The sequence below is a fragment of the Panthera pardus genome, unplaced genomic scaffold (assembly GCF_024362965.1).
Source record: "Panthera pardus isolate Hobbes unplaced genomic scaffold, ASM2436296v1 HiC_scaffold_3, whole genome shotgun sequence".
NCBI lineage: Eukaryota > Metazoa > Chordata > Mammalia > Carnivora > Felidae > Panthera > Panthera pardus.
In genome coordinates, this window is record NW_026526876.1 from 13,724,961 (window position 1) to 13,746,446 (window position 21,486).

The following is a 21,486-nucleotide window of genomic DNA, read 5'->3' on the forward strand; positions in this document are numbered from 1 at the left end:
GGCTGGAGGGGCGGAGGCGGGACTTCGGAGGCTGCGCCCGGGACAGACTGACCTGGGGCTCCCAGGACCCTGTAGCGCGCGTGTCCCGGCGGCTGTCATGGAAGGAACTAGCGGCGGCTTCCGGAAAGTGAGCGCACCGGCGGAGCAGGGGGCGGGGACCGGGCGGGGGACCCCAGGGTGGCTCACGTGCGGGCCCCGAGCCGCCCCCGCTACGCCCGCTGGTGCTTTGTGGGGCAGGCCCGTTCCCAGAACCCGACCGCGACCCCCGCCCCGCGCGCCCTTGGCTCTCCGCGGGTGGGGTCCTGCAGCCGAGTAGCCTAGGGTGGAGTAGGCAGCCTGGTTGGCGGCCAGAGGGAGAGGGTCTGCGGGAACCAGGCAGAGGCGTGTGCCCCCAACCCTCGCCGCCCGCGGAGCCACGGGAGCTCCGGGATCCGGCGACCACCTTGCGTAGTGGTTGCGCCGGGCTCGCAGGTAGTCCCGCGGCCTGCATCCTCTAAAGCTTCCCTTTGGCCTGCTCCCTATCAAGAGTCCTGGGCTTTGTGTCTCACCTGAGTCAAGCTGAAACTTACTTTATTTTATTTTTTTATTTACTTATTTACTTATACTTATTTTTGAGAGAGCGAGAGCGAGAGAGAGAGCGCATGAGCAGGGGAGGGGCAGAGAGAGAAGGAAACACAGAATCCGAAGCGGGCTCCAGGATCAGAGCTGTCAGCACAGAGCCCCCACCCGGGGCTTGCACTGAGGTTCTGCGAGATCATGACCTGAGCTGAAGTTGGCCCCCCAGGTGCCCCAAGCTGAAACCATTTCTGTTTGTGTTCCATCCGGGGTGTGCGTGTGGCTCTGCAGTCAGTGTCATTGGGTCAGGCTCGGTTACAGGCCCTTGACTCAGATGAGTCCGTTTAGGAATTGGGTACTGGGACCCTCCTCACCTACTGGTGGAGAAACTGAGGCAGAACTAGGGTTACACTCAGGCCATTCCACTCAGGGCCTCACCCTTTGCCCTGGTAAGGGCGGTTCTGGGTAGCTGGGTGGGTACGGAGGCCCCGCTGGCTCCCGCCCCCTGCCCGCTATGAGTGGTTTCTGAGCCCCTGATAGCAGAAGGGAGGTCTGCCAGTCCCGGGGGGTAGGAGTCACTCCCTTGCACAGACACAGGGATCCTCTGTGGCTCACTTTCTGCTTCAGCCCCCTCTTCGTCACCCGGGCTTGTGGTTCAGCCCTGGCCACCCCAGGAGGGGTTGTGACCTAACAGGGAAAGTCACTGAGGCTGGAATGACTTGGCAGAGTGGTGGTCATGAGAGTGCTCCCCCGCAATTATAACTGGAGAGCTGGGGGTACGATCATTACCCTTGAGCAGGGCTGTCCCAGGTGAGGGCCAGAGGGCACCATAGTGCCTACAGGCTGTCCTGCCCAACGCGAGTATGAGTTACTTGTTTGTTTAGGGAACCACCGTGTTCAGCTGGTGCCGACCCCTTCAGTGGTCTGGACAGCACCGTCCCCCCCCCCCCCCCCACCCCGGGTGCAGCAGCCTTGCTGATGTAGGTCTTCCTGGGGTCCCCCCCCCCGGGGTCCCCCCCCCCCCCCTCCCCGGCAGGTGGGGCAGCAGGGCCTTCTGGGCCTTTCCTGGTACCTTCTTGGTTAAGCAGCAAGAAGGACCAGCAGGTGGCGCCAAGCTCTCACAGTCACTGCTGGAGGGACCCTGTGGCAAGTTCTTACCCTCCTGAGCCTGGGCCCCAAGGCATCCACTCCCTGTCCTCCCTCTGCTCTGCCCTCAGGCTCTGCCGAGTGGCACCGGGTGGAGCAGCGCCACCTCCTGTGGCTAAAGTCAAGGGCTGGCCAGCCCCCAACTCACCTTCCCTGCATGACACCCCATTTCTGGCTGCCCCTCCTCCCACCTCCCCCAGCTCTGCAGAGAGGTGCCATCCTTCGGGGGCTCAAGTCCCCTACCTTGAGGAGTCTCAGCTTGGACCCGCCCTCGCCCCACCCTCCTGTCTGGAGGCCCTGCAGACACGCCCAGGCTCCGCTCCCCTCCGCCCCTGTCCACCCTGACCCCCTATTGATGGAGCAGCCCGGCCCCCGCACAGCCGTGTGGCTCACGGCACCCGTGCCCGTACAGGAAGATTCCCCTGTGCGCTGCAGCCCCTGCACGCGGTAGACCCCAGGGAGGGACCCCAGATGGAGCTGACCTGGCGCCGAGAGCAGGGTCTGGAACAAGCTAGGCAGTGTTGGTGGTGCGGACACTCCTGCCAAGGGGCCCCTCGAGGAGAGTGCCTCGGGCCCAGGGGTGGGAGCACAGGACTGTCCTGGAGCCCAGGGAGCGGCGGGTTGGCACCCGGGCCGCTCCCACCTGTCGGCCGCGTGTCTGATTCTCCCCTGGAGGCCTCTCCCCACCCAGTCTCCCAGCTTTCAAAAGGCTCCCGGACAGAGGGTCTTGCCAGCAGCCGGAACCGAATGCCTAAGGGGTCTGCCGCAGGCAGGGCACGGTGCTGGGCCACTGACCCACCATTGATGCCTTTCCGTCCCCCGTCCCCCCCCCAGGAGCTGGTGGGCAAGCTGCTGCAGCTGCATTTTAAGGATGACAAGACCAAAGGTTCGTGGGCACTGGCTGGGAGGCGGGGCCAGACTCAGGGACCGCCAGGCACAGGGCCAGCGCCTTGGGGAGGCCGGGGTCGGGGTGGGGGTGCAGGGTGGGGCCACGGCCCCTGACAGGGGTGGCCAGAGGGACACGGATCCTGTGACTCACTCCCCTCCACCTTGCAGTCAGCGGGGATGCACTGCGGCTCGTGGCGGAGCTGCTGAAGATCTTCGTTGTGGGTGAGCCAAGGGGCCCCGGCAGCGTCCTCTGGTGTCCCCCAGGCCGGTCCCGACCATTCACTGCTCCCCTCATGTTTCTCAGCTGGGAAACCACACACACACACCTCTTTCCCATTTTCCCACCAGCCCCTAAGTTCTGTGTTCCTGGAAAGCCCCATGTTTCTGAGCTGCCAGCCGCGCACAGGGTTGGGGGGAGGTGCACCCCGTCCTCCACCCCTGCACACTCTCCTCCCGTGTCACGGCAGAAGCAGCCATCCGCAGCGTCCGGCAGGCCCAGGCGGAGGACCTGGCTCTCGTGGACGTGGACCAGCTGGAAAAGGTGTTGCCTCAGCTGGTAGGTGGCCCCCACTGGGGCCTGCGCCCTGCCCTTCCGGGAGCAGGAGCGGGGCTGGCACCTGTGGGTTCTGAGTGCTCCTCTCCCCCCCCCACAGCTCCTGGACTTCTAGGGGCTTCCACCCCCACTGCGGCCTGCTGTCCAAGTCAAGGCTAAAGCCCCGTGCCCACGTTTCGGTGGCCTCTGGCTACAGACAAGCAGCTCCTGATACCCGAGATTCTCCGCCGGCCCCAAGGGCTGAGCTGGGTCCTGGCAGACACCCCACCCTTCCTGGTGTCTCCTTTGCCTCGCTGCTGACTGCCTGGACACAGCAGACGGCGTGGGGAAGGTCGCCGAGGGGACGGGGAGGCAGGCGTCTCCCCCTCACGCCCACGGGTGTCAGGGAAGCGCCCGGTCCTCCGAATGCAGGTGCCAGGAAGCAGCGGGCTGCTGCTGGAGCAGGTGGCCTGTGCGCCTTCGAGTGAGCGGAGGTGCGCACGGTCCCGACACCCCGACATCAAAGCTGCCGTGTACCCTTTTAACCATTTGATATTCCCCTCAGAAGGTGCTTCCCTGAGCCATAAATTTGCTCTCACAAGGCAACGTCAATAAATCAAAGCCGCCTCTCGGGCACGCCTCCCTGATGCATTAATCACCCAAAGTCAAGTTGCTTCAAAGCCTGCTGGGCCGCCCCTCTCCGTGCTGGCAGGAAGGCAGCCCAGCCCTGAGAAAGGAGGACACCAAACCGCGCCTGTGAGCACCCTGCCGCGGGCCACAGCGAGGGGCAGTGAAATCCGAGCCCTCACGCATGTGGCCGCTTGCCGGACAGTGCTCCCGGCGGGGCGCGTGGCTGTGGGGCTGCCACGGCCCAGCAATGTTGCCATGGGCAGGGTCTGCCGGCAGGAGGGACCCGGAGCTAGGTCAGGGTGGCTCCGTGGCCTCAGGCCGTGCCCCGCCGGAGACTGAGCTGCATGGGACCCGTCCAGAGCCCGTCTGGGTGGTGCGGCTGCCCCCAGGCGCTCGGGGGCCTGGGCACCCCACGGCACCCACCTCCCTGGGGCTCCCACACCTGAGCTGCAGGGTGTCCCCTGGGGAGGGACAACAGCCGCCCCGCCTGCCACGCGGATCTGCGCCTTTGCGGGCAGCCTGCACCTGAGGAGGGCCCGGGCTGGACAGCAAGCCCGTCCTCCCTAATTTAGCCCCGCTGGCTCCCTCCTGCACCCCTTCCCATGATGGCCCCCCAACTTTCCTCCCCCACCCCTCTCCTCAGGGAGCGTTAGGGGCTTCAAAGCGCCGGGAGCATGTGGAAGTGATTAGACCCGAAGAGGAGGCTGGCGGGAGCCCGTGCCCCGCGGCCACTGCGCTCAGACAGGCGGCCAGGCAGTGAACGCCTGGGGCCGCTGGGGTCCTCACAGGAGGGGTAATTAACGGTGTCAGTGAGGTCAAGTCGGCGGCTCAGGGAGGACACCTGTCTGTGCCTCTGTTCACAAGAGTGAGGTCCCGGCAAGCGGCATCCCCCAGGTCCACGCGGGTCCAGGCCGGCTGCAGAATCGATGAGCCCAGGGTGGGGAGCTGCACGCAGGGCGCGGTGGGGTCCCTTTCTGAAGAAAGGACGACAGAAGCACCCCGAGAGAAGCTCACACCTTTATTCCCGCTCAGGGTGGGGAGGGGTCCCGCAGCTGGCAGACAGGGCACCTCCAGGCTGGTGGCTCTCACCTCTTGCCGGCTGCAATGCCAACACCAAGATGACCCGAGGGCCCCGGGTCGGCAGGCAGCCCCTCCCTCCGCTGCACCCTGCCACGGTACCTGGCAGCTTCAGCCACTTGGGCACCTTGCCCAGATCCCTCTTGACCGGCTGGGCCGTCTCGGGGCGGGATTCAGGGAGCCCCGCTGCCCCCGCCTCAGCCGTTGGCTCCAAGTCACGGGGTGCAGGGTCAGGGGCTGGCATCGGGGGCGGGGCCCCAGCAGCCCTGGGCATGCACCTGGGGGGCAGGAGGCCGAGATGCAGGAGGGCCGATGCGCCACAGCAGGGACTCGCCCCTCCCCGCCGCGGGCACTCACCTGGCCACCAGCAAGTCAGCCGCAGACGGGGAGACGGTGCGTTCCAGCAGCCTGGGCTCCAGGAAGAGGCCTGCGGGACACCCAGCCCACCTCAGGCCATGGAGGGCCCCCCTCCCCCTGCTGCTGCTCTGCTCCGGGAGGGGACGCGGCCTGGGAACAGGGTACTGGGCACACATCTCCCTCCCGGATCTCCTCCCCGCCCACCTGTTGGTTCCTCAGCTCCAAAGTGCACGAGGGCAGCAGGGAAGAGATCTGCCTGCAGGGAGAACAGAAGGGGGCTCGGGGCATCAGGTGGGCACCGTGGGCAGAGGCCGCGGCGGGTGGGCAGGGCGGGCCGCATCCACTTTCGTGGTGGCCTCTTGGGGGCTGCATGGGAAGCTAAGCGCCACACACCGGGCCCAGGGCTCTGCCGACCAGGGCCACGCCCCGGCCAGGTCCCCACCGCAAGCGCAGTCCGCTGCCCTGTTCCCGGGAACTGCCCCCCACCCCTCCCGGCTCTACTGGGTCCCGCTGTGCCACCCCCCACCCCCAGCACGAGCCGGGCTGGCTGTGAGACCACAGGGGTCCCTCCGGGAGCCAGCCCCAACACCAGCAGGACGTTCTCGCGGCACATGCATTCGGCATTCCTGATGACCCAGGAGAACAGGCCTAGAAGCCCCCACCCTCAGCGGAGCCTGTAAGAGGCCGACGGGTCAGGGGAGATGAAAACAGATACACGGGACTGGTGTGGAGGAAGAGAACAGGCAGTGTTGCTCAGAGGACCCAGAGCGCGGGGGTCTGTGCAGCAGCCGGTGGGCTGCCGTCAGGGGGAGGGGGAGCCCCCATACCCGCTGAGCGGGGGCCCCTCAGCCGGCCCAGGCCCAGCCATGGCGAGCGGGGGCTCTGGGAGCCAAGGCGCTTTGAAAGTCCTGGGCGGGGAGGTACCGGGTCGGCTACCTTTGAGTGTCCGCCACCCAGAACCCCAAAGCTCAGGCTCGAGGTCCCTGACTCCGCACCGGGCGGCCACCTGCAAGTGACTGGTGTGGAGCCCTGGCCACAGGGAGGGCGCCGCACCGGGGCCCCCACACCCCACCCTGGGCGTCCAGGAACTGCCTCTCCAGAGTCTCCTCCCACGCGGGGTAGTGGTGCGGGGCTCTCGCTCAGGTGCAGGACAGGGATGGGTCACATAGGCCCTGACGTGCTCCCTGGAGGCAGGGGCTAATCGGAGGGGCAGATTCAGGGCCGCCCACAAAGGGGCCCCACGGTCTACCGCTCGGGTCTCTGTACCCGAGGACCATGGCTGCAAGCCCCAAAGCTGGCCAGAGGGTCCTGGTCCTCAGCCCTCAGTGGAAAGGGCAGCCACAGGTGAGAGCGCCCCCTCTGCTCTCCGGGAGGAAGTTTCAAAGGCCAAGCCTGGGGACGCTGAGACCAAGGCCAAAGACGAGGCTGATGTGAAGGCCCCATCACTCTGTCAGGACACCTGGGGTCACAGGGACAGCCTGTGGGGCGTACAGGGGGCTGCCCCAGGGCCCGGGAGGCACAGAAGCTGGGGCCGGGAGGGGGGCAGAGACAACAGGGCTCCGAGCTTCCCTGGGAGCCTCAGCCTGACCGGACCCTGACTTGGCTGACCTCCCAGGCACCTGGACCACTCTCGGCACATTCCCAAGACCCCGCCGGAACCCACCTGGCAGGACAGCCGGGGGCCGTGGAGCTGAAAGCCCTGAAGGACCCCTCTCACCCAGCTGGGAGTCCTTCGGGCCCTTGGGGCAACTCCTCCTGAACCCAGCCTCCCTGCCTCCCCGCTCAGCACCCACCAGAAGCATCCCACTAGCTTGCTCGCGTCTCTGCGATCCCAACCAGACAAAGGGTGAAGGGACAGCACAGAAGGCCGCTGTGACCACCAGGAAGGAGTCTATGCCTCTGTTCAGGCTGAGGTCTACGCAGCTCACGGCAGTCTTCAGGACCGGCTAAGGCTGCTACTCGGGCCCTAAGCGAGGTGGTGGGAGAGGTGCCGGGGCCCAGGGCAGCACCAGGACTAAAAAGGAAGCCCATCCAATGGGCACTGGGGGCGCCTGTGCCTGCCAACCGCAAAACCCCCCCCCACATCCTCCCAGGCCTCGTCCTCAGCCCCACCTCTCCCAGCACTCAGTGCCCTGGCCCAGTGGCCAAAAAGGGCAGCTGGGCCACCGTCCCTCTCACCTACCCCAAGCTGCCACTCTCTGGAGCTTGGGACCGGCCTCCCGGCAGCCTCCCAGGCAGCCAGCAGCCGGAGCACAGCCGTGCCAGGGACATGAAAGCCGGCGGCTTCCGCGCCCACGCCCGCTCACCCACATGAGGGAGGAAGGCTTCCTTCCCCAAGCCCTGCCAGCTCTCTGATGGCGGGCGGGCGGGGACGCCACCCCGCGCGGAGGCCCCCACAGCTCCAGGCTGAGCTGACAGATGAAAGGAGACAGCTGCTGGTAGCAGGGGGCAGGGTGTCACCAGGAATCAGGCCGCTTGGACAGAACAGACAGCACCCCAGGGCTCCTAATCGGGGCGTGGGCGGGGGGGGGGGGGGGGGCGGGACCGGCGTTGGTCCCCCTCCATTCCAAAGCATCTCCTAAATTCAATGTTTATCAACAGGCTGGCCAGCGAGGGAGGGAGGGAAGGTGGGAGGGCGGGTTGGAGGAAGAGGCCCGGTGCCTCTGGGGCTCCCGAGGGCTGAGAAAGGGGAGCTGGGGGCGGGGGGCACAGCTCCCTGCTCCCGCCTGCCCTGACTTCACCCTGACTCCTTTCCTCCTTTCCTCGGAGAGCTTCCAGCCCCTGCCCCGCCCTCCTGACAATGGTGGCAGCCCCAGGCAGCAAGCACACCCCCTCGGCCCAACTCAGACCTCTGCAGGGCCTGCCAGCCACTTAACAAGGGCCGGCCTCTGTTACTAATTAAAATATCTGAAAAGACTTTGAAGAGGAAACCATTAGGCCAGAGGGCTGGGGAGGCCCCAGGCTACGTTCCCAGGGGCAAAGGGACGGGACATTCCTCCTGGCTCTGGAAGGCAGCCCAGCAGGGCACAGGATCAACACTCCTCACCTTACCTTCAGGAGCTCTGGGGGCCGTGGGGAGGGTCGGCCGAAGCAGACACCAGCTAGCGGGGAGGGCCCATCACGGCCCTGCCAGCAGAGGCAGGGAAGCAGGCCGGGCAGCCGGGTGCCACACTAGCCCCACAGCTGCCACCCCAGGGGACCTGCCACAGGCGGGTGAGGCCTCTGACCCTCCATCCGCCCCCGCCAGCCCCTTCTCACCCAGACCCCGGGGCAGGATGCAGGCGGTCCCGGCTCGGGAAGGCTGGCAGCCAGCCGGGTAGGCCCATCCCCGCCAGGGCAGGAAGCGGGGGAGGCTGGAAAGGCCCGGCACCAGCTTCAGAGGCACTCGTCTCCCTCTGGTGCACCCCCCCCCCAACGTCTACAGAGCCAGCCCAGCCACACCTGCACCCCTGGCCCCCCGCATCCCCGCCAGGGTGCCAGTACCTGAAAGAGGGTCAGCCTGTGGTCATCCAGGATGGTTTTTGGAGGAGTGATGACTGTGAAAAGATAAGTGTCTGGGCCCAGAGCCACCTCGCCCCCCACCCATCCCCGGACCCCCACAGGAGGACAGGCCTGAGGGGGAGGGGCAGGCCCCGGGCCCAAGGCCTTAGCTGGGGTATCTCCAAGGAGCCCCCTCAGCTTGTAGCCCTCTGCCTGCCTCTCTGCTACTACTACAACCCGGGCAAGGGGCTTGGGGGGTGGGTGACCCAGGGCGGGCCCACCTACAAGGAGCCCCAGCCCCACACAACTCCCCGCGAAGCCCAGTGGTCTGACCCCTCCCTACCCAGACGCCCTTGGGAGGGGAGGTCAGGGAGAGGGGGCAGGGCAGGGGTGCTGAGGGGGCAAAAGCCAACCTCCCCTTGCCTTTCCCCTCTCCTCGGACTTGTCCTCAGACACCAGCGGGGCTTACACAGTAGGCGGGCTACTGCATGACCAGCCCAGCCCACCCCACGATGTTGTTTTCTAGAGGAAAATCTCTCCAAGCCCCAGCTGGGACGGGTCGGGGGTCACCAAGATCCGGACGTTGCCGGGACGTGTCCAGCAGGAGGACTCACACAAATAGAATGGCAGCTCAGGATTCCCCAGGTGGCTTCTCACGAAGTCCCGCAGATCCCCCACTGGAGGAGGGAGGACGGGATTAAGCCGAGAGCCCCCATGGGACGGGCACGGTCCGCGTTCTGGGACGGGACAAGCCACGTCCCGCTTCTGTGCAGAGCCCCCTACACCCCATGGGACGGGCAGCCCCGGGCAGCTCAGCCGCCTCCACCCCAGGGGTGAAAAGCCAAGCATGGTCCTTCCACAGGACTCTGAGACCCTCAGCCTGGCTAGGCCCCCAGCTTGCTGCGGGAGCATCCCTCCCTTTACCACTTACCCTGCCCACCCGAGCTCTGCCCTATGGGGGCCCCGGGTACAAAGGTTTGGTTACACAGCATCCCAGGGACCGTGGGGGCCTGCCTGCCACCCTCACTGACCTGGGCACAGGTCACCAAGGAGGTCGCTGACCTCATTCAGAACTGGCAGCGTTGCTGCCTTCCTTCCAGGGGAGCCGCAGCTCCAAGCCAGAGACTCCCACGTTAGGGGGGCGGGGGCCCACCCTTCCTCTGGGTACCCCTCCATCACACCCGTGCCCTGAACAGGTGGGCGCGCGGGGGCACCACCAGGCTGGCCAGGTACACATCCGACACGAGCTGGCCCCCCGGCCCTGTGCCCACACCCCCAACACTCTCTGCAAGCTCACAGGCTGCCCCACAGATACAACCAACAACCCGGAAACGCCCGTCTCCCCCAAAGGCCCAGCAGCCGCAGTCCCATGGCCTGGAAGGAAGCCAGGCGGGACTCAGAGGGCCCCCCCCCCCCCAGACACCCCGGTGGGGCCACTGACCTGTCTCATTAGGGCGGAAAAAGCCCTGCAGGATGTAGCGGTCAGGGAACAGGACCCTCAGGACCACCTGGGCCAGGACAAGGCAACTTGTCAGCAGGAACGGCCAAAGTCCCCATCGGCTGTACCCTGGGCCCACGATGGCCGGTCCCCCAACCCGGGCCAGAAGACACCAGGCCCAGGGCAGGTGGAAGTGCCAGCCAGCACCCGCTCCCGGCTGTCCCCACCATGCTACTGGCCAGGGCTGTGGCCTCGGCTCACTGTACCGCGGGCTGCACACGAGGACTGGTCAAGCCCCACCACGCGCGTTTGTAAAAACACGTCAGCGTGTTTTCATCACGAACAGGGCTGACTGGTTACGAGCCGTGGCCGTGCAAGCCTGCAATGAGGCGGTGACCACAGCCAGCGGCGTGGTCAGACGCCCCCCGAGCCCTTCTACGCACCTTGGGGTACCGCTCCAGCTTCTCCCTCTTCTGAGCCTCCCTGAAAGCCTTGGTCACTAAGGGCGCTTCCTCCAGGCGCTTCCTGCAGGGGGTGGCGAGTCTGCGTGTGAAGGTCGGGGGTCTCCCTGGCCAGCCAGTGAGGAGGAGCCACACCCACCACCCCCGGGCTCCGAGGGACCAGGAGGCGCCGACACAGCTGGGGCACACCCACCGCTCGCTCCTGAGCTGGGCCAGGCGCCTCCTCACGTCGTCCACGGTCACCTCGAAGAAGTCATCCGGCAGCTCCGCAGGGCAAGCCTGGAGCAGCTCTCCCAGGTCCGGGTGGCACACCACGGGGTCCCGATCCACCGGCTGGGTGGGCAGAGGGCTCGGCTGCCACAGGCCCCCAGGAGCCTGGTCTCCTGACTCCGTGGGGCCGGGTCACCCAGGCCCCACAGCTGGAGCCAAGCCCATACCCTCACCGGCCCCACCCGTCAGCCCGTGACCGGGGCCAGGTGTCCAGGACTGGAGACCCTCCTTCCATGCCTCCTGCTCAGGTACACTGACATGGAGACCCCCATTCACCAGCAGAGGACGCGGCCCTGGAGTCTCGGCTCAGCCATGCCAGGCAGGCACCCTCACTGCCGGGGGACTTGGGGGTTGGGGTGACAGGCTCCCCTAGTAGCTACTTGGCTCACTTCCCGTCTCTGGAAGCCCCAGCGCCGAGAGGCCTCCGGAGCTGCCAGTTATCAGGGTCCCCCGAATAGAGAGCAAACTCAGGGAACAGCACCCCGGGCGAGGCCACATCGGGGGCTCCACAAGAGGGCAGGGGAAGTGACAGCCCCCAAATTAGAGGTTTGGCAAAAACCTGCCAGCCACTGGCCACGTGGCCAGGCTGACCCCCCCTCCCCTCTCTAGGGGAGCAGCCCAGCCCACCCACTGACCACCCTGGGGACGCAGAAAGGGACGGCATCACTCCTAATTGGCAGCAGCGACGATGGAAATTGCGAGGCAGAGCTCGCTTGGCCGGAGGCGCCTCCGGGTGGGTAATTGCCAGTGTGACCCCTCTCGGCGCCAAGGCGGCCTTGGAGCCGGGCCCGACCGAGCCGCGCAGGTCCCGGCCCTCTGGCCCTGCCCCTGAGGGGGAACCTCACCTCTTCTCCACACCCAGGCACGGGCCGGGCAGGCTCTAGGAGCACACCTCCCCAGAGGTCCCTCCTGAGAGCCCTCTACACGGTCCAGCCTGCCCCGAAGGCCAGGCTCACCGCCCGGGGGACGACCACGCTCAGGCCAATCGAGGGCTAGGGCCGCCCAGCATCTGGGGACCAGCGCACCTGCTGGGCGTCTCCGGGGCTAACTCTCCAGCCACACGTGAGGACTGTCGGCCCGGGCAGTCTCAGGTCGAGTGCCCAGCGACGCCACGCCTCGTGATACGGCTCTCCCCCGCTGAAGGGGGGGGTGGGCTCTCACCAGGAAGCCCCCCCCTGACCTTGAAGCACCGGGGCAGAGCAGCCAAGCAGGGCTGGCCAGAGCCTGGGTAGCAGGGCCCGTAGGTGGCTGGCTGAGGCCCCTGGGGGCTGCCCCTTCGCAGCCACAGGATCCTGTGCCACTGTGGGCAGTCTTCACCAGAGCTTTTTATAACAAGATGCCAGGCGCCAGGCTGCCCCCCACAGCCACGGCGCCTGCATTCCAGAAGGGCCAAGAGCCGGCCGGGGCGCCTGGGGCAGGGTGTTGGGGGGAGTGAGGGCAGGACGCGGATAGGCCTGAGCCAGGAACCGCCAGGGCACGAGCGCCAGGCCCCCAGGCACTCAAGCACGAAGCCTGCAGGCTAATGAGCAGCTCTAAGGCCACCGTGTCACAGTCTCTCCCTTGGAGGACCCAGCCCTGGGCATGAGTTGGCCCGAGAATCCAGCGGTCCGGGGCACCGAATGGAGTCTGAGCGCTTCCCCTGCGGAAAAGCCAGCCCCAGGGAGCCCTGCCCACTCGGGCCTCCCCTCCTCCTGGCACTTCCGGGGCACAGCCTGGGGCAGCCAAAAGGACTGCAGGCCCCCGGCAGTGCCGATAAGCCCAAGGCCCACAGCACGCTCCTCAGACCGCTCCCAGAATGGGGGACACAGAGGACACCAGCCTCCGGCTTCGTGCCGCTCAGGGGCCACTGACTTTTGGTCAGAAAATAAACCTGACAAAATCCCTCTCAGTGTTGGATTTACCCTTGATTCCTTCTCTCCTCCGGCGTCTCACTCTGCTCCAAAAACCTATCTGGTCAAGCAGAAGCCAAAAGCTGGGAACGAGCCACCCCGCAGAGCTCGGGGCCAAACCTCCTGAGTCTCAGGGCGGCCACCATGTCCTGGCCCAGGAGGCCCTGGCCCACGAGAATGGACCAAAGTACCATCCCACTGTCAAATGATGGAGAGAGAAGCCGGGGGGCTTCGAACACCTCCCCTTGGCCTTCCCCAGGAGAGCATTTCCCCCGCAGACAGGAGGGGCCGGCGGGGACGGGGAGGCGCAGTGGGGCTGGGGAGGCCAGAGCCGGGCGGACTCCAGGCCGAGCCCTCGTCCTGCTCACGGCCGACGCTCGGCCAGCAAGCCGCCCTCCTCTACTATTCCCTGGTCCCAGCAGTTATACGCACGGCTCCCATCCGAGGCGGGTTTACGGATGTTTCTAGACAGAGAGTGCAGCTCTGAGATGAGACATCCTCAGGGAGAAAGCGTACGTGGGATCCAGTGTGACGGGGGCTGTGGCCCTCACCTTCAGCACAGGGCGCCAAGCTCCCAGGCGCTGGCTGAGGGCCGTGGGGTCCAGGAGAAGCTGCTGGGGCCACAGGCTCGGGGGCTGAGAACAATGGAGCCCAGAACCTTCTCAGGAACCCTGACAGCTGGCCTTCAGGGCCCGAATCTCCAGGTCAGCTCCAGAGCCTGTGGGGGAGCCATGCAAAGGACAGCGGCTCCAAAGAGCATGACATCACTGGGCCCGGGTCACCCTTGCAGAGGTGCTGGTTGCCTGCCTCATGGGCTCAAGGCCTGACCCGTCTTCCTCACCCCTACCCCTTATCCTGGAAGTGCCTGGGGAGGGGCCGGGCAGAACGATGGGGGCACAGCCCGAGGGCCGAGGGTCTGTCCCGAGTGTGCGTGACAGATGGGACAACTGAGGTGCAGGTGTGACCCTGAGGGAGGAGGTGCCGACGCGCCCCAGCCCAGGGCTCTCCTGTCTGGCAAACGCAGGACCCGGCAGGTTCTAGGACTTGGCCTCCACCCAGGGTCCTACAGACAAGAGGACGTCCGGAAAAGGACAACGGAGGACAGATCAGAGAACATAAAGCTGTCCGCACAGCCGCGAACGCCGGCCAGGCGCCCCTGCAGTGGGTGACAGCCCAGCTCCCCGGCCACACGGAAAGCGCCCTGCTTCGCCAGGACGGATCGAGTGAGGGAGGCTGCAGAGGGGGCCGAGGGGGCCTCGCCCACCCCCAGCCCCACGCCAGGCTCAGCGCGGCTGAAGGCCCAGCCCGGCACCAGGCATGGAGGGCCAGGCGGGCCGGGCGCCAGCCTCCAGCAGCTGCCTCCCCGGTGGCGGAGCGGCCACCACGCACACGGGTCCCCTCCTGTCGGAAGTGGCCATGCCGCGGCTGAGGCTTCATTTTCTTGACAGTAATTTTCCGGGACGCGATGACACACAGAGAAAAAATGTAAAAACTATTTGGGGGTGACCTCAACCCCAGATTTTCCAGCTTTCCCGTGAGGGCTCTTGGTTTTCTCCCCGCTCCCGGCCCAGACTGTCCTCTGACAATGGTCTTTGGTCAGAGGGAATGTGAAGCGTCTCCCCTTGAGGCTTGGAGCTTAAATGAATCCGTACACAGGGCCGCGGGCCAAACCTCCCGAGTTACTCACAGAGCCGGCGCCCTCCGCCCTCCGCAGGGCCGAGCCGGCGCGAGGCCAGGCCTGGTCCCGGCGGGGCTGCTCGAGGGAACCGCCGAGGACACCCGAGGCCGCGGGCAGGCGGTGCCTTCCCCAGGCCGCCCACCCTGAGCACAAGAAATGGGGGGACGGGCCGAGGCTCCCACACGCCCGTGGCGTGACCAGACGCTTGCCACCGCGAAGGAGGCGCACGAACGCCCCACGGTACGGAGATACACAAATGTAAGGTGTGGTGCGGGGTCCCCTCCGCCTCCCAGCTGCCCCTGGGAGGACACGTGGCCCGAGGTCAGCAAGTACAGGGGGGCGGACGCCCACGCGGTGGGGACACACGTGCCACGCCAGAGGGCCGGGAACGGTCCCACAGAGAGCGCCCCTCGGGTCCATTCAGGATGGGGGCCTGCCAACGAAACCCCCCGGCCCATCCACAGAAGGCCACCTGGCCCTGCCGGAGCTCTGCGGACCAGGGCACCCCGCGTACCCATTCTCCACTATGGTTCGAAGGCCGGCATCTCCCCCCCCACATTCAGCTGTGGCAGAGACGGCTGGAGGGCCCTTGGCAGCCCTCGAAACCGCTGCAAGACTGGGCCAGCACCTTCCGGGCCGCCGCCCCATCTGCCGACCAACCTCAGCGGCGTTCCCGTTAAGGCCGCCGCTGTGCCTCTGGGGACAGCTGGGCCCCTGGGCTGCTGCCGGAGCCCGGGCGGCCACAGCACCGAACGCACACGCCGGACGCAGGCTCGAACCGTGCCCTGGACCCATACGCGGGGGACAGTGGGGTGTGCTCAGGGGAGGATGCTAGGAGAGGCGCCCCAGCACGAGAGGAGGGGGGCCTGCTCGGACCCCCAGGTCCTGGCTGGGCTCCTCCCAGCCCCACGTGCTCTCGCTCAACCTGCCCATAAAGCAGGGGGCAGGGCCGGCCAGGGCCAGCTGCCTGGAGACGCAGGTAGGAAGCCCCAAGGAGGCACCAAGGAGGCACCAAGGAGACACCAAGGAAGCCCCAGGTCCGCCTCTGAGGGCGGAGAGTCAGGCAAGGGAAGACTGCTGCCAGCCGCCTGTCCTGCCCGGGGCATCGGGGCCTTTGATCAGAGACCCCCGGACCGGCTGGGGGTGGGGGGCGCCTGCTGGGATTGTGGCCCAGCCGCGCACAGGGCTGTGGGGCGGCCTCCTGGGCCGGCGGAAGGACTTCAAAGGACAGGCCAGGGGCCGCCGGGCAGCCCCAGCCTCTCCCCGAGCCCGGCTCTGATGGCCAGTAAAACTACCTTCTAATAATTAATGTTCTGACATCAAAGGCAAGAGCCGCCCGGGTCTGTAAACCATCCCAGTTCTCAGCCGAGGACCTGCCTATATTTTATCCTGTCTCTTCTGACTCTTTATTTAAATCCAAAACCACACACAGGCAAAACATTAATGGAAAACTTGGAAACTCGTTTTGATTACCAAAGTGTACCTTTGAAGTTCCCCCAAAAGTTCTGTTTTGTTCCCTTCTGCCCTCCCCCCCCAGGGCTGACGTGGCCGGCCAGCCCTCCGGGTGTGGGGCTGTTAGTGACAGGAGGCACGAGGCGGGCGGGCAAGCTGTGGGGGACGCTCCACAATCAACCAGCTGCTGGGGCCCCCAGATCAAAGGCACACGCTGCTGGCGGCCAGGCGCACCCTGCCTGGGACCTCTCCTGCCTGGGGGCCCCAGGTTCAGTGCTTGGGGGTACACTGGGATCCTGTGCCCAGACAGTCACCCGCTACAGGACAGCATAAGCCAGCACCCGCCCCCTGCCCCCCAGGTGCCCACAGGGCCATGCGTGGCTTCGTAAGGGACCCAGAGAGCCAGGGAGTGCCTGGGCCCAGCCAGCCGTCCACAAGCCCCACTCACCAGTCCTCTGTGACTTCAGGATGGGAGAAAGGGACAGCCCGCCCTGGCCCCAGCGTCCAGCTCCCAAACCCAGAGATCCCCAGGAAGAGCCGGCCCACTGGGAGTCAGAACCCCAGGATGCGCTCACCCCAACCACACGGGTCTGCTTTTGGCCACTGATTCTGGGCCCAAGTCACAAAGGCCAGGAGAGCGGGGACTGCGGATGGGTTTCTAACACGGCCCAAATATCAGCACAAGGGCCGGGGCGGCAGCACCACCACCTCTCCAGGGTGGACGTCCATGAGCCTCGGGACTGGCTCGGCCCCCATCCACTCAGGTGAGCAAGCCCCAGCCTCCCGGCCCTCTGAAAGGACGCAGGCTCGATCCTGTGGCCGAGCCGTCCCCTGCCCACGACCCCCACAAGCACAGGTGCAACTGCCCCTCCGCCCTCCCCAGGTGTGCGGCCTGGAAGAACGACAAGGGCCCCAGAGGAGACAGGAACGCAGGTAGGGGTGCCAGGGCCCCACGATGCCCACGGGATGCTCTGCTTACGAACGACAGACACTACAAACGCTAACCCTCCACTGAAATGCTAACTCCCACCAACAGAGAAGCTAGCAGGGACGCAGAGCATCACAACTAGACGGGTCCCTGCAACACAAGGATGGCTCGGCGGGGAATCAACCCCAAACCTCACCAGGCGAACGCGCCGGAGGAGGAGGCCCGCCCCGCACACCGGCTAGCAGCAGCAGACCGAGGGGACTGCCAGCGCCACAGCTGCCCGCGAGGCGGTACCGGCCAGGGCCCGGGGCCCAGGCAGAGGGCGCGGGACGACGGCTCCGAGGCACGCAGGGCGGGAGCGTCGGAAGCCCGCACACGGCCAGAGAGGCCACCAGGCAGGTGGGCTCCCCCGGCTGTGACGCGGTCCCAGGGGCACGAGTTGGTCCAAACCCACCAGACCGAACATCTAAAACGGGGCCTCGGCGCAACTGATCTGAGGCCAAACAGAACCCGAACCACGGCTTCCCAGGAGAGCCGACCACGCGCCCTCCTGCCCGCCGGCCATGGCCTGGGGCTCCTTACCGGCTCCGGCTCTGACCCGGGCTCCTGGCCAGGCCTCGACTTCTTCGGTTTGGAGGGGCCTCCCGGGCTGGAGAAAGACTTCGGTGGTTTGGCTGAAGGCGACGTCAGAGACCTGGCAGACCCGGAAGAGCCCCCCAGTCGCTGTCCCCCACCTGAGAAAGGAACAAAGGGGGCGGGGGCAGGCTCCTTCGAGATCTGCTTCGCTGGAGCGTCCACGCGGCTGGCCCCCGAGGTGCCCACTTCGTCCTGATGGCTCACGTCACCCTGGCTGAGCCCCACCGAATTCAGCGGGAGCAGAGGGCCGCCGGTGGCCTGGTCGGCCGACAGGGAGGGGGCCGGGCTCCCTGGGGTCTTGGTCCGGGAGACCCCAGGCTCCTGATCGCGTCGCTTCATGGCGAACCTGGGGGCGCAGACCCGGAAAGCAAGTGAAACGCCACACGGAGCCCTCCCTTTCCTGGGGCTCACGGCCCTGAGGGACGTCCTCTGGCAAGGACCAAACCGGTTTCGGCGCCTTCCGCAGCTCCCACCCGGCTCGCCGTCCAGGGGCCACCACGCTGGCCGTACACAGCGACAAGCCACTCCCCGTGGCACCAAGCCCCCCAGGTCCCCGGGCAGGACGAGCCAGCAGGCAGTGGCCTCAGATCAAGGGGAGAGGACCAAGATGGGGCACATCTTCTCTTTCACTTTTCCACCTTTTCTTTCAGACCCCACTCTTCAGTGAACAAGACAGGAGGGCTCCCCCACCTGATGATGGCGCTGCCCCCGGTGAGACCTAGAGACTTGAGCGTCGTGCTCTGCAAGGAGGCTCTGCCGGTCACCTGTGAGGAGGAAGCAGGACTCGCTGACAGTGCTCACCCACCTGGCCGCCCGGACACGGGCACCGTGAGCCCCACCCGCCAAGCCCTCCTCACAGCAGCTCCCTCGGCCTGAGCACAGGCACCACGGGGGCCCCCAGCCAGACACCTGAGCATATGCTCACTGGTCTGCGGCCTGGGTGGGCAGGCTCAGGCCGGAGTCAGCCACATCCGGCCCGCCGACCCCCTCCGTGGGCTGACCCGACCACGACGGCCTCAACCCAGGCCCAGGTGCCCGGGGCCCCGTGGTCTGTCTCCTCTAGGGGAGGATGGGTCCCACCAGGTCCCTCCCACTAACAGCCCTGGGACCCCCGCCCTTCACGGCCCTGCGTCAGGGGACCTCGAACTGGGATAAATAAACCCCAGCATCCTCCCGGGGCCCCTTGGGGACAGTGGCCACCCCGGGCCAGAAAAGGGCACTTGGCCAGGCTCAAAACAAAAAGCCCCTGTGAGGCAGGGGACTAAGCAGCAGGAGGGTGCCCCCGTCACGGACGGGCGGGTGGGGACGGGCAGGGCCTCGGAGCCGGGCTACGCCCGCACTATGCTGCCCTTGGTTTTGAAAAAGATCAAAACACGGAGCAAAGCAAATATTTATTAAAATGAAACCACTTTTGTGACTCTCGGGCTTTGAGAAACGCTGAGAAAACAAACAGGGCGTTGAGGAGGCTTGGGGAGCAGCCCGGGCGGCCCGTGGTTAGTGCCAGCGGAGCCGGCACTCCGCTTTTTTCCATGGAACACATCACGCTTTCAGAGGCCGTCTCCCCGCTCGCTGCTTTGAAGGCGGGTCTGAGAGAGTGAATTTTCCAGATTGGAAAGTGGGGCCGGGCCCGTGTGGTGACTTGGGGCCAGGCGGGTGGGGCCGGGCCGCTCACCTACCTCGTCCCGCATGTACACACAGACCGGGCTCGCCTCGCTCGGCTGCTCCAGGCACTCCCTGCGGGGGGGGGGAGGGGAGGCAACGGAGACGTCACAGGCCAGCCGCAGGCACACCCGGTGCCCTCAGACGGCGCCCCCTGGGCACCCGGGCAGGACCCCGGGGCCGGGCCCACCCTGGCCGCCTCGGGGCCACCAGGAGGCGGCGGCCAACGCCTGGCGGGGAGCCACCGGCCCAAAGGGCGTGGGGGTGTTTCCCAGCCTCACAGCCCAGAGCAGCACCAGCCACCTCCCAGACAAGCCTCAGATCACGGTCAGCTGAGCAGGTCAACGACGAGAAAGGATCCCGGAGCCCTGGGAAGCCATCCTCTAAGAGGACTGCTGACCCCAGAGCCCCAGGAGCAGCTCAGGGCCTGCACCCACTAAGTGGACTCCAAGGAGAGAGGCCAGGCCCCCGAGGCCATGAGCAAAGGCACGCTGCCCCCTCTGCCCAGACCCCGGGGCAAGCGTGACCTCGGGCCGTGAGGCGGGAGGACAGGGAGGGGCCTCCCTGTGGAGCACACCCACTGGCCGCAGCCCAGCGGTCACACCGCACAGGGCTGGGCTCACGACAGCCACTGAAACCACAGTCACCAAAAAGGTGAAGACCGGGGCAGGGCACGGGTGCTGGCGCACAGGGCGATACAGGCGCCCCAGCCGCTGTCACACGCACAGGCTGGGCCAGCGCAACGCAGGGGCAAAGGCACCAGGTGTCCCCACCCCTCACCGCCGTCCTCCAGGTTGCCATGCCACCCTCCCCTCCATCCTCCCTCCTCTCCTCGAGGCCGTGCTCACCGGTAAGATGGCGGCGGGCACCCACCTGCACCAGACCGAGCCACTGACGTAAACGGGACCCATACACGGGAGGGAACAGGCCCAGGAAGCACAGCTGCACGCGCTCACAGGACAGCAGGACGCACACATGCTGCCCCCACCCCCCCCACGCACCTGTGCACCACCACCTGTGCTAGGGGCCCTGTGCTGACCGTGGAGGTCAGGGGGCAAGCGGGCAGGCCGAGGCCTGGCTTTGGAGCCCTCCCACTGCAGGCAGCAAAGCGTGTCTCCTACACGTCACTGAAATAAGCCCTCACAGACACCCACTGGAGACCACGCCTGCGGTGTCCTGTCCAGGCCCTCTCCCATGAGAAGGGTGAGTCGGAGGGGCAGGGCCCGCCAGAGCGGGAGACCTGGGGTGACGTCAGGCCAGGCTGCACGGCCCCACCAGGGCTCAGGGCTTCACATGCAGCCTCGGCCGAGACGACTCGGCAGCCGAGCTGGTGACCACAAGCAGCAGGGCCTCCAGCCGCACACGGACACTCTGAGCGCACGGCTGCCCAGGACCGTCCCCAAGACCCGTGATCCCATCCTCTGGGTGGGTTTTTTCTCTCTGTTCCTCCTGTTTGCTTTCCTCTGCCTGTTGCCCAGAGCTGGGACCCACAGTCCAGAGCTAGATGTTGGGACCCCCGGAGGAGTCCCTGCCCAAGCCTGACCAGCCCTCCCAACGTCCCCAAAGGAAGGTGGGAGGCCCATTAGCCCCCACGGAACTCACCCGTGGTCTCCCCACACCCACAGCTGTGAAGAAGCTGGTCCCCAGAGAAGGCTGCCAGCCTCAACCAGAGCCACGCAGGGGGCTGGCCACAAAAGGTGTAATCTCACGTGCACAGCAGGGCCAGGGAGCACCCCTGCAGACCTGGGACTGGCCCAAGACTCAGTGAGCCCAGGCCTCAGAAAAATACAGGACCCCAAAAGTGTCGGTGACGTCCCCCGGCCAGGCTCACGCACTTTTCTTACTGAAGACGAGACAGGGGAAGTGAAGGGACCTCAGCCAAGGAAGGTGCGTTCTAGCAAACCAGATCCCAGGGCCAGCGAGGGCGAGTGGGGACATGGGGTCCTGGACCACCTGGACTCAGAAAACCGGCCACACGCTGGCTGAGCCGACGCCCACCAGGTCCGAGTGGGCCCTCGCTGCTCCCTCAGGAGCCCCGGCCAGGCATGCCGTCTCCGGGACCTTCCTCTGGCACCTGACGTCGTGGTGGGGACGGATGAGCGGAGCGGAACAGGAACGGTGCCCGGGGAAGGCCTGCTCATCTCTGTGCCCTCAAGGCCCCTGGACATCAAACGCCAGCCCGGCTTTGATGTGCGGCTCCTCCAGAGGGATCCGATTCCCATTCCCATGTGGGGATCTGACGGAGAGGCCAGTAGACGTGCCAGGGGAGGGGCGCCGCGACGGCTTCCAGACCCCCCGGGCCAATGAGCGGGGCTCTCCCTCCAGAACGGCAGGCGGGGGGGGGGGGGGGGGGGGGTTGTTCCAGAGCAGCAGACCTCGGCAGCCCCAGGACTCTCTTGGAGGGAGCTGG

At 66.5% G+C, this 21,486-nt stretch overlaps 2 protein-coding genes across 15 annotated transcripts in view; one reads left to right on the top strand and one right to left on the bottom strand.

Moving 5' to 3' along the window:
• CENPX (centromere protein X) lies at positions 1 to 3,754 on the top strand. 2 transcript variants are annotated; one of them, XM_019465892.2, is made up of 5 exons: positions 1 to 127; positions 2,536 to 2,587; positions 2,758 to 2,811; positions 3,057 to 3,145; positions 3,243 to 3,754. In XM_019465892.2, the coding sequence occupies exons 1-5, from the start codon at positions 98 to 100 to the stop codon at positions 3,255 to 3,257; spliced, it is 240 nt and encodes a 79-aa protein (XP_019321437.1). In that variant the 5' UTR covers positions 1 to 97; the 3' UTR covers positions 3,258 to 3,754. The 2 variants fall into 2 exon arrangements, with proteins under 2 accessions (XP_019321437.1, XP_019321438.1); XM_019465893.2 differs by having other exon boundaries at positions 3,060 to 3,145.
• ASPSCR1 (ASPSCR1 tether for SLC2A4, UBX domain containing) overlaps positions 3,656 to 21,486 on the bottom strand; it is a 27,033-nt gene continuing 9,202 nt past the window's right edge. For 9 of the 13 annotated variants that reach the window (XM_019465879.2, XM_019465889.2, XM_053893376.1 and 6 more), the window contains 12 exons: positions 19,094 to 19,151; positions 18,108 to 18,181; positions 17,364 to 17,763; positions 10,758 to 10,897; positions 10,547 to 10,628; positions 10,107 to 10,173; positions 9,280 to 9,342; positions 8,669 to 8,721; positions 5,390 to 5,441; positions 5,186 to 5,255; positions 4,931 to 5,106; positions 3,656 to 4,725 (listed from right to left, as the gene is read on the bottom strand). In XM_019465879.2, coding sequence (XP_019321424.2) covers positions 4,580 to 4,725; positions 4,931 to 5,106; positions 5,186 to 5,255; positions 5,390 to 5,441; positions 8,669 to 8,721; positions 9,280 to 9,342; positions 10,107 to 10,173; positions 10,547 to 10,628; positions 10,758 to 10,897; positions 17,364 to 17,763; positions 18,108 to 18,181; positions 19,094 to 19,151 — 1,381 coding nt within the window. In that variant the 3' untranslated portion in view covers positions 3,656 to 4,579. Of the gene's footprint in view, positions 4,726 to 4,756; positions 4,851 to 4,930; positions 5,107 to 5,185; positions 5,256 to 5,389; positions 5,442 to 8,443; positions 8,539 to 8,668; positions 8,722 to 9,279; positions 9,343 to 10,106; positions 10,174 to 10,546; positions 10,629 to 10,757; positions 10,898 to 17,363; positions 17,764 to 18,107; positions 18,182 to 19,093; positions 19,152 to 21,486 lie in introns of those variants that run through there. The other 4 variants (XM_019465882.2, XM_019465880.2, XM_019465884.2 and 1 more) reach the window with 4 other exon arrangements.

What these genes read in the sequence shown, in the direction of transcription:
- CENPX (XM_019465892.2), top strand. Translation starts at nt 98, where the DNA reads ATGGAAGGAACTAGCGGCGGCTTCCGGAAA. An exon ending in CTAGCGGCGGCTTCCGGAAA is followed by an intron (nt 128 to 2,535) that starts GTGAGCGCACCG and finishes TCCCCCCCCCAG; the next exon opens with GAGCTGGTGGGCAAGCTGCT. An exon ending in GCTGAAGATCTTCGTTGTGG is followed by an intron (nt 2,812 to 3,056) that starts GTGAGCCAAGGG and finishes GTGTCACGGCAG; the next exon opens with AAGCAGCCATCCGCAGCGTC.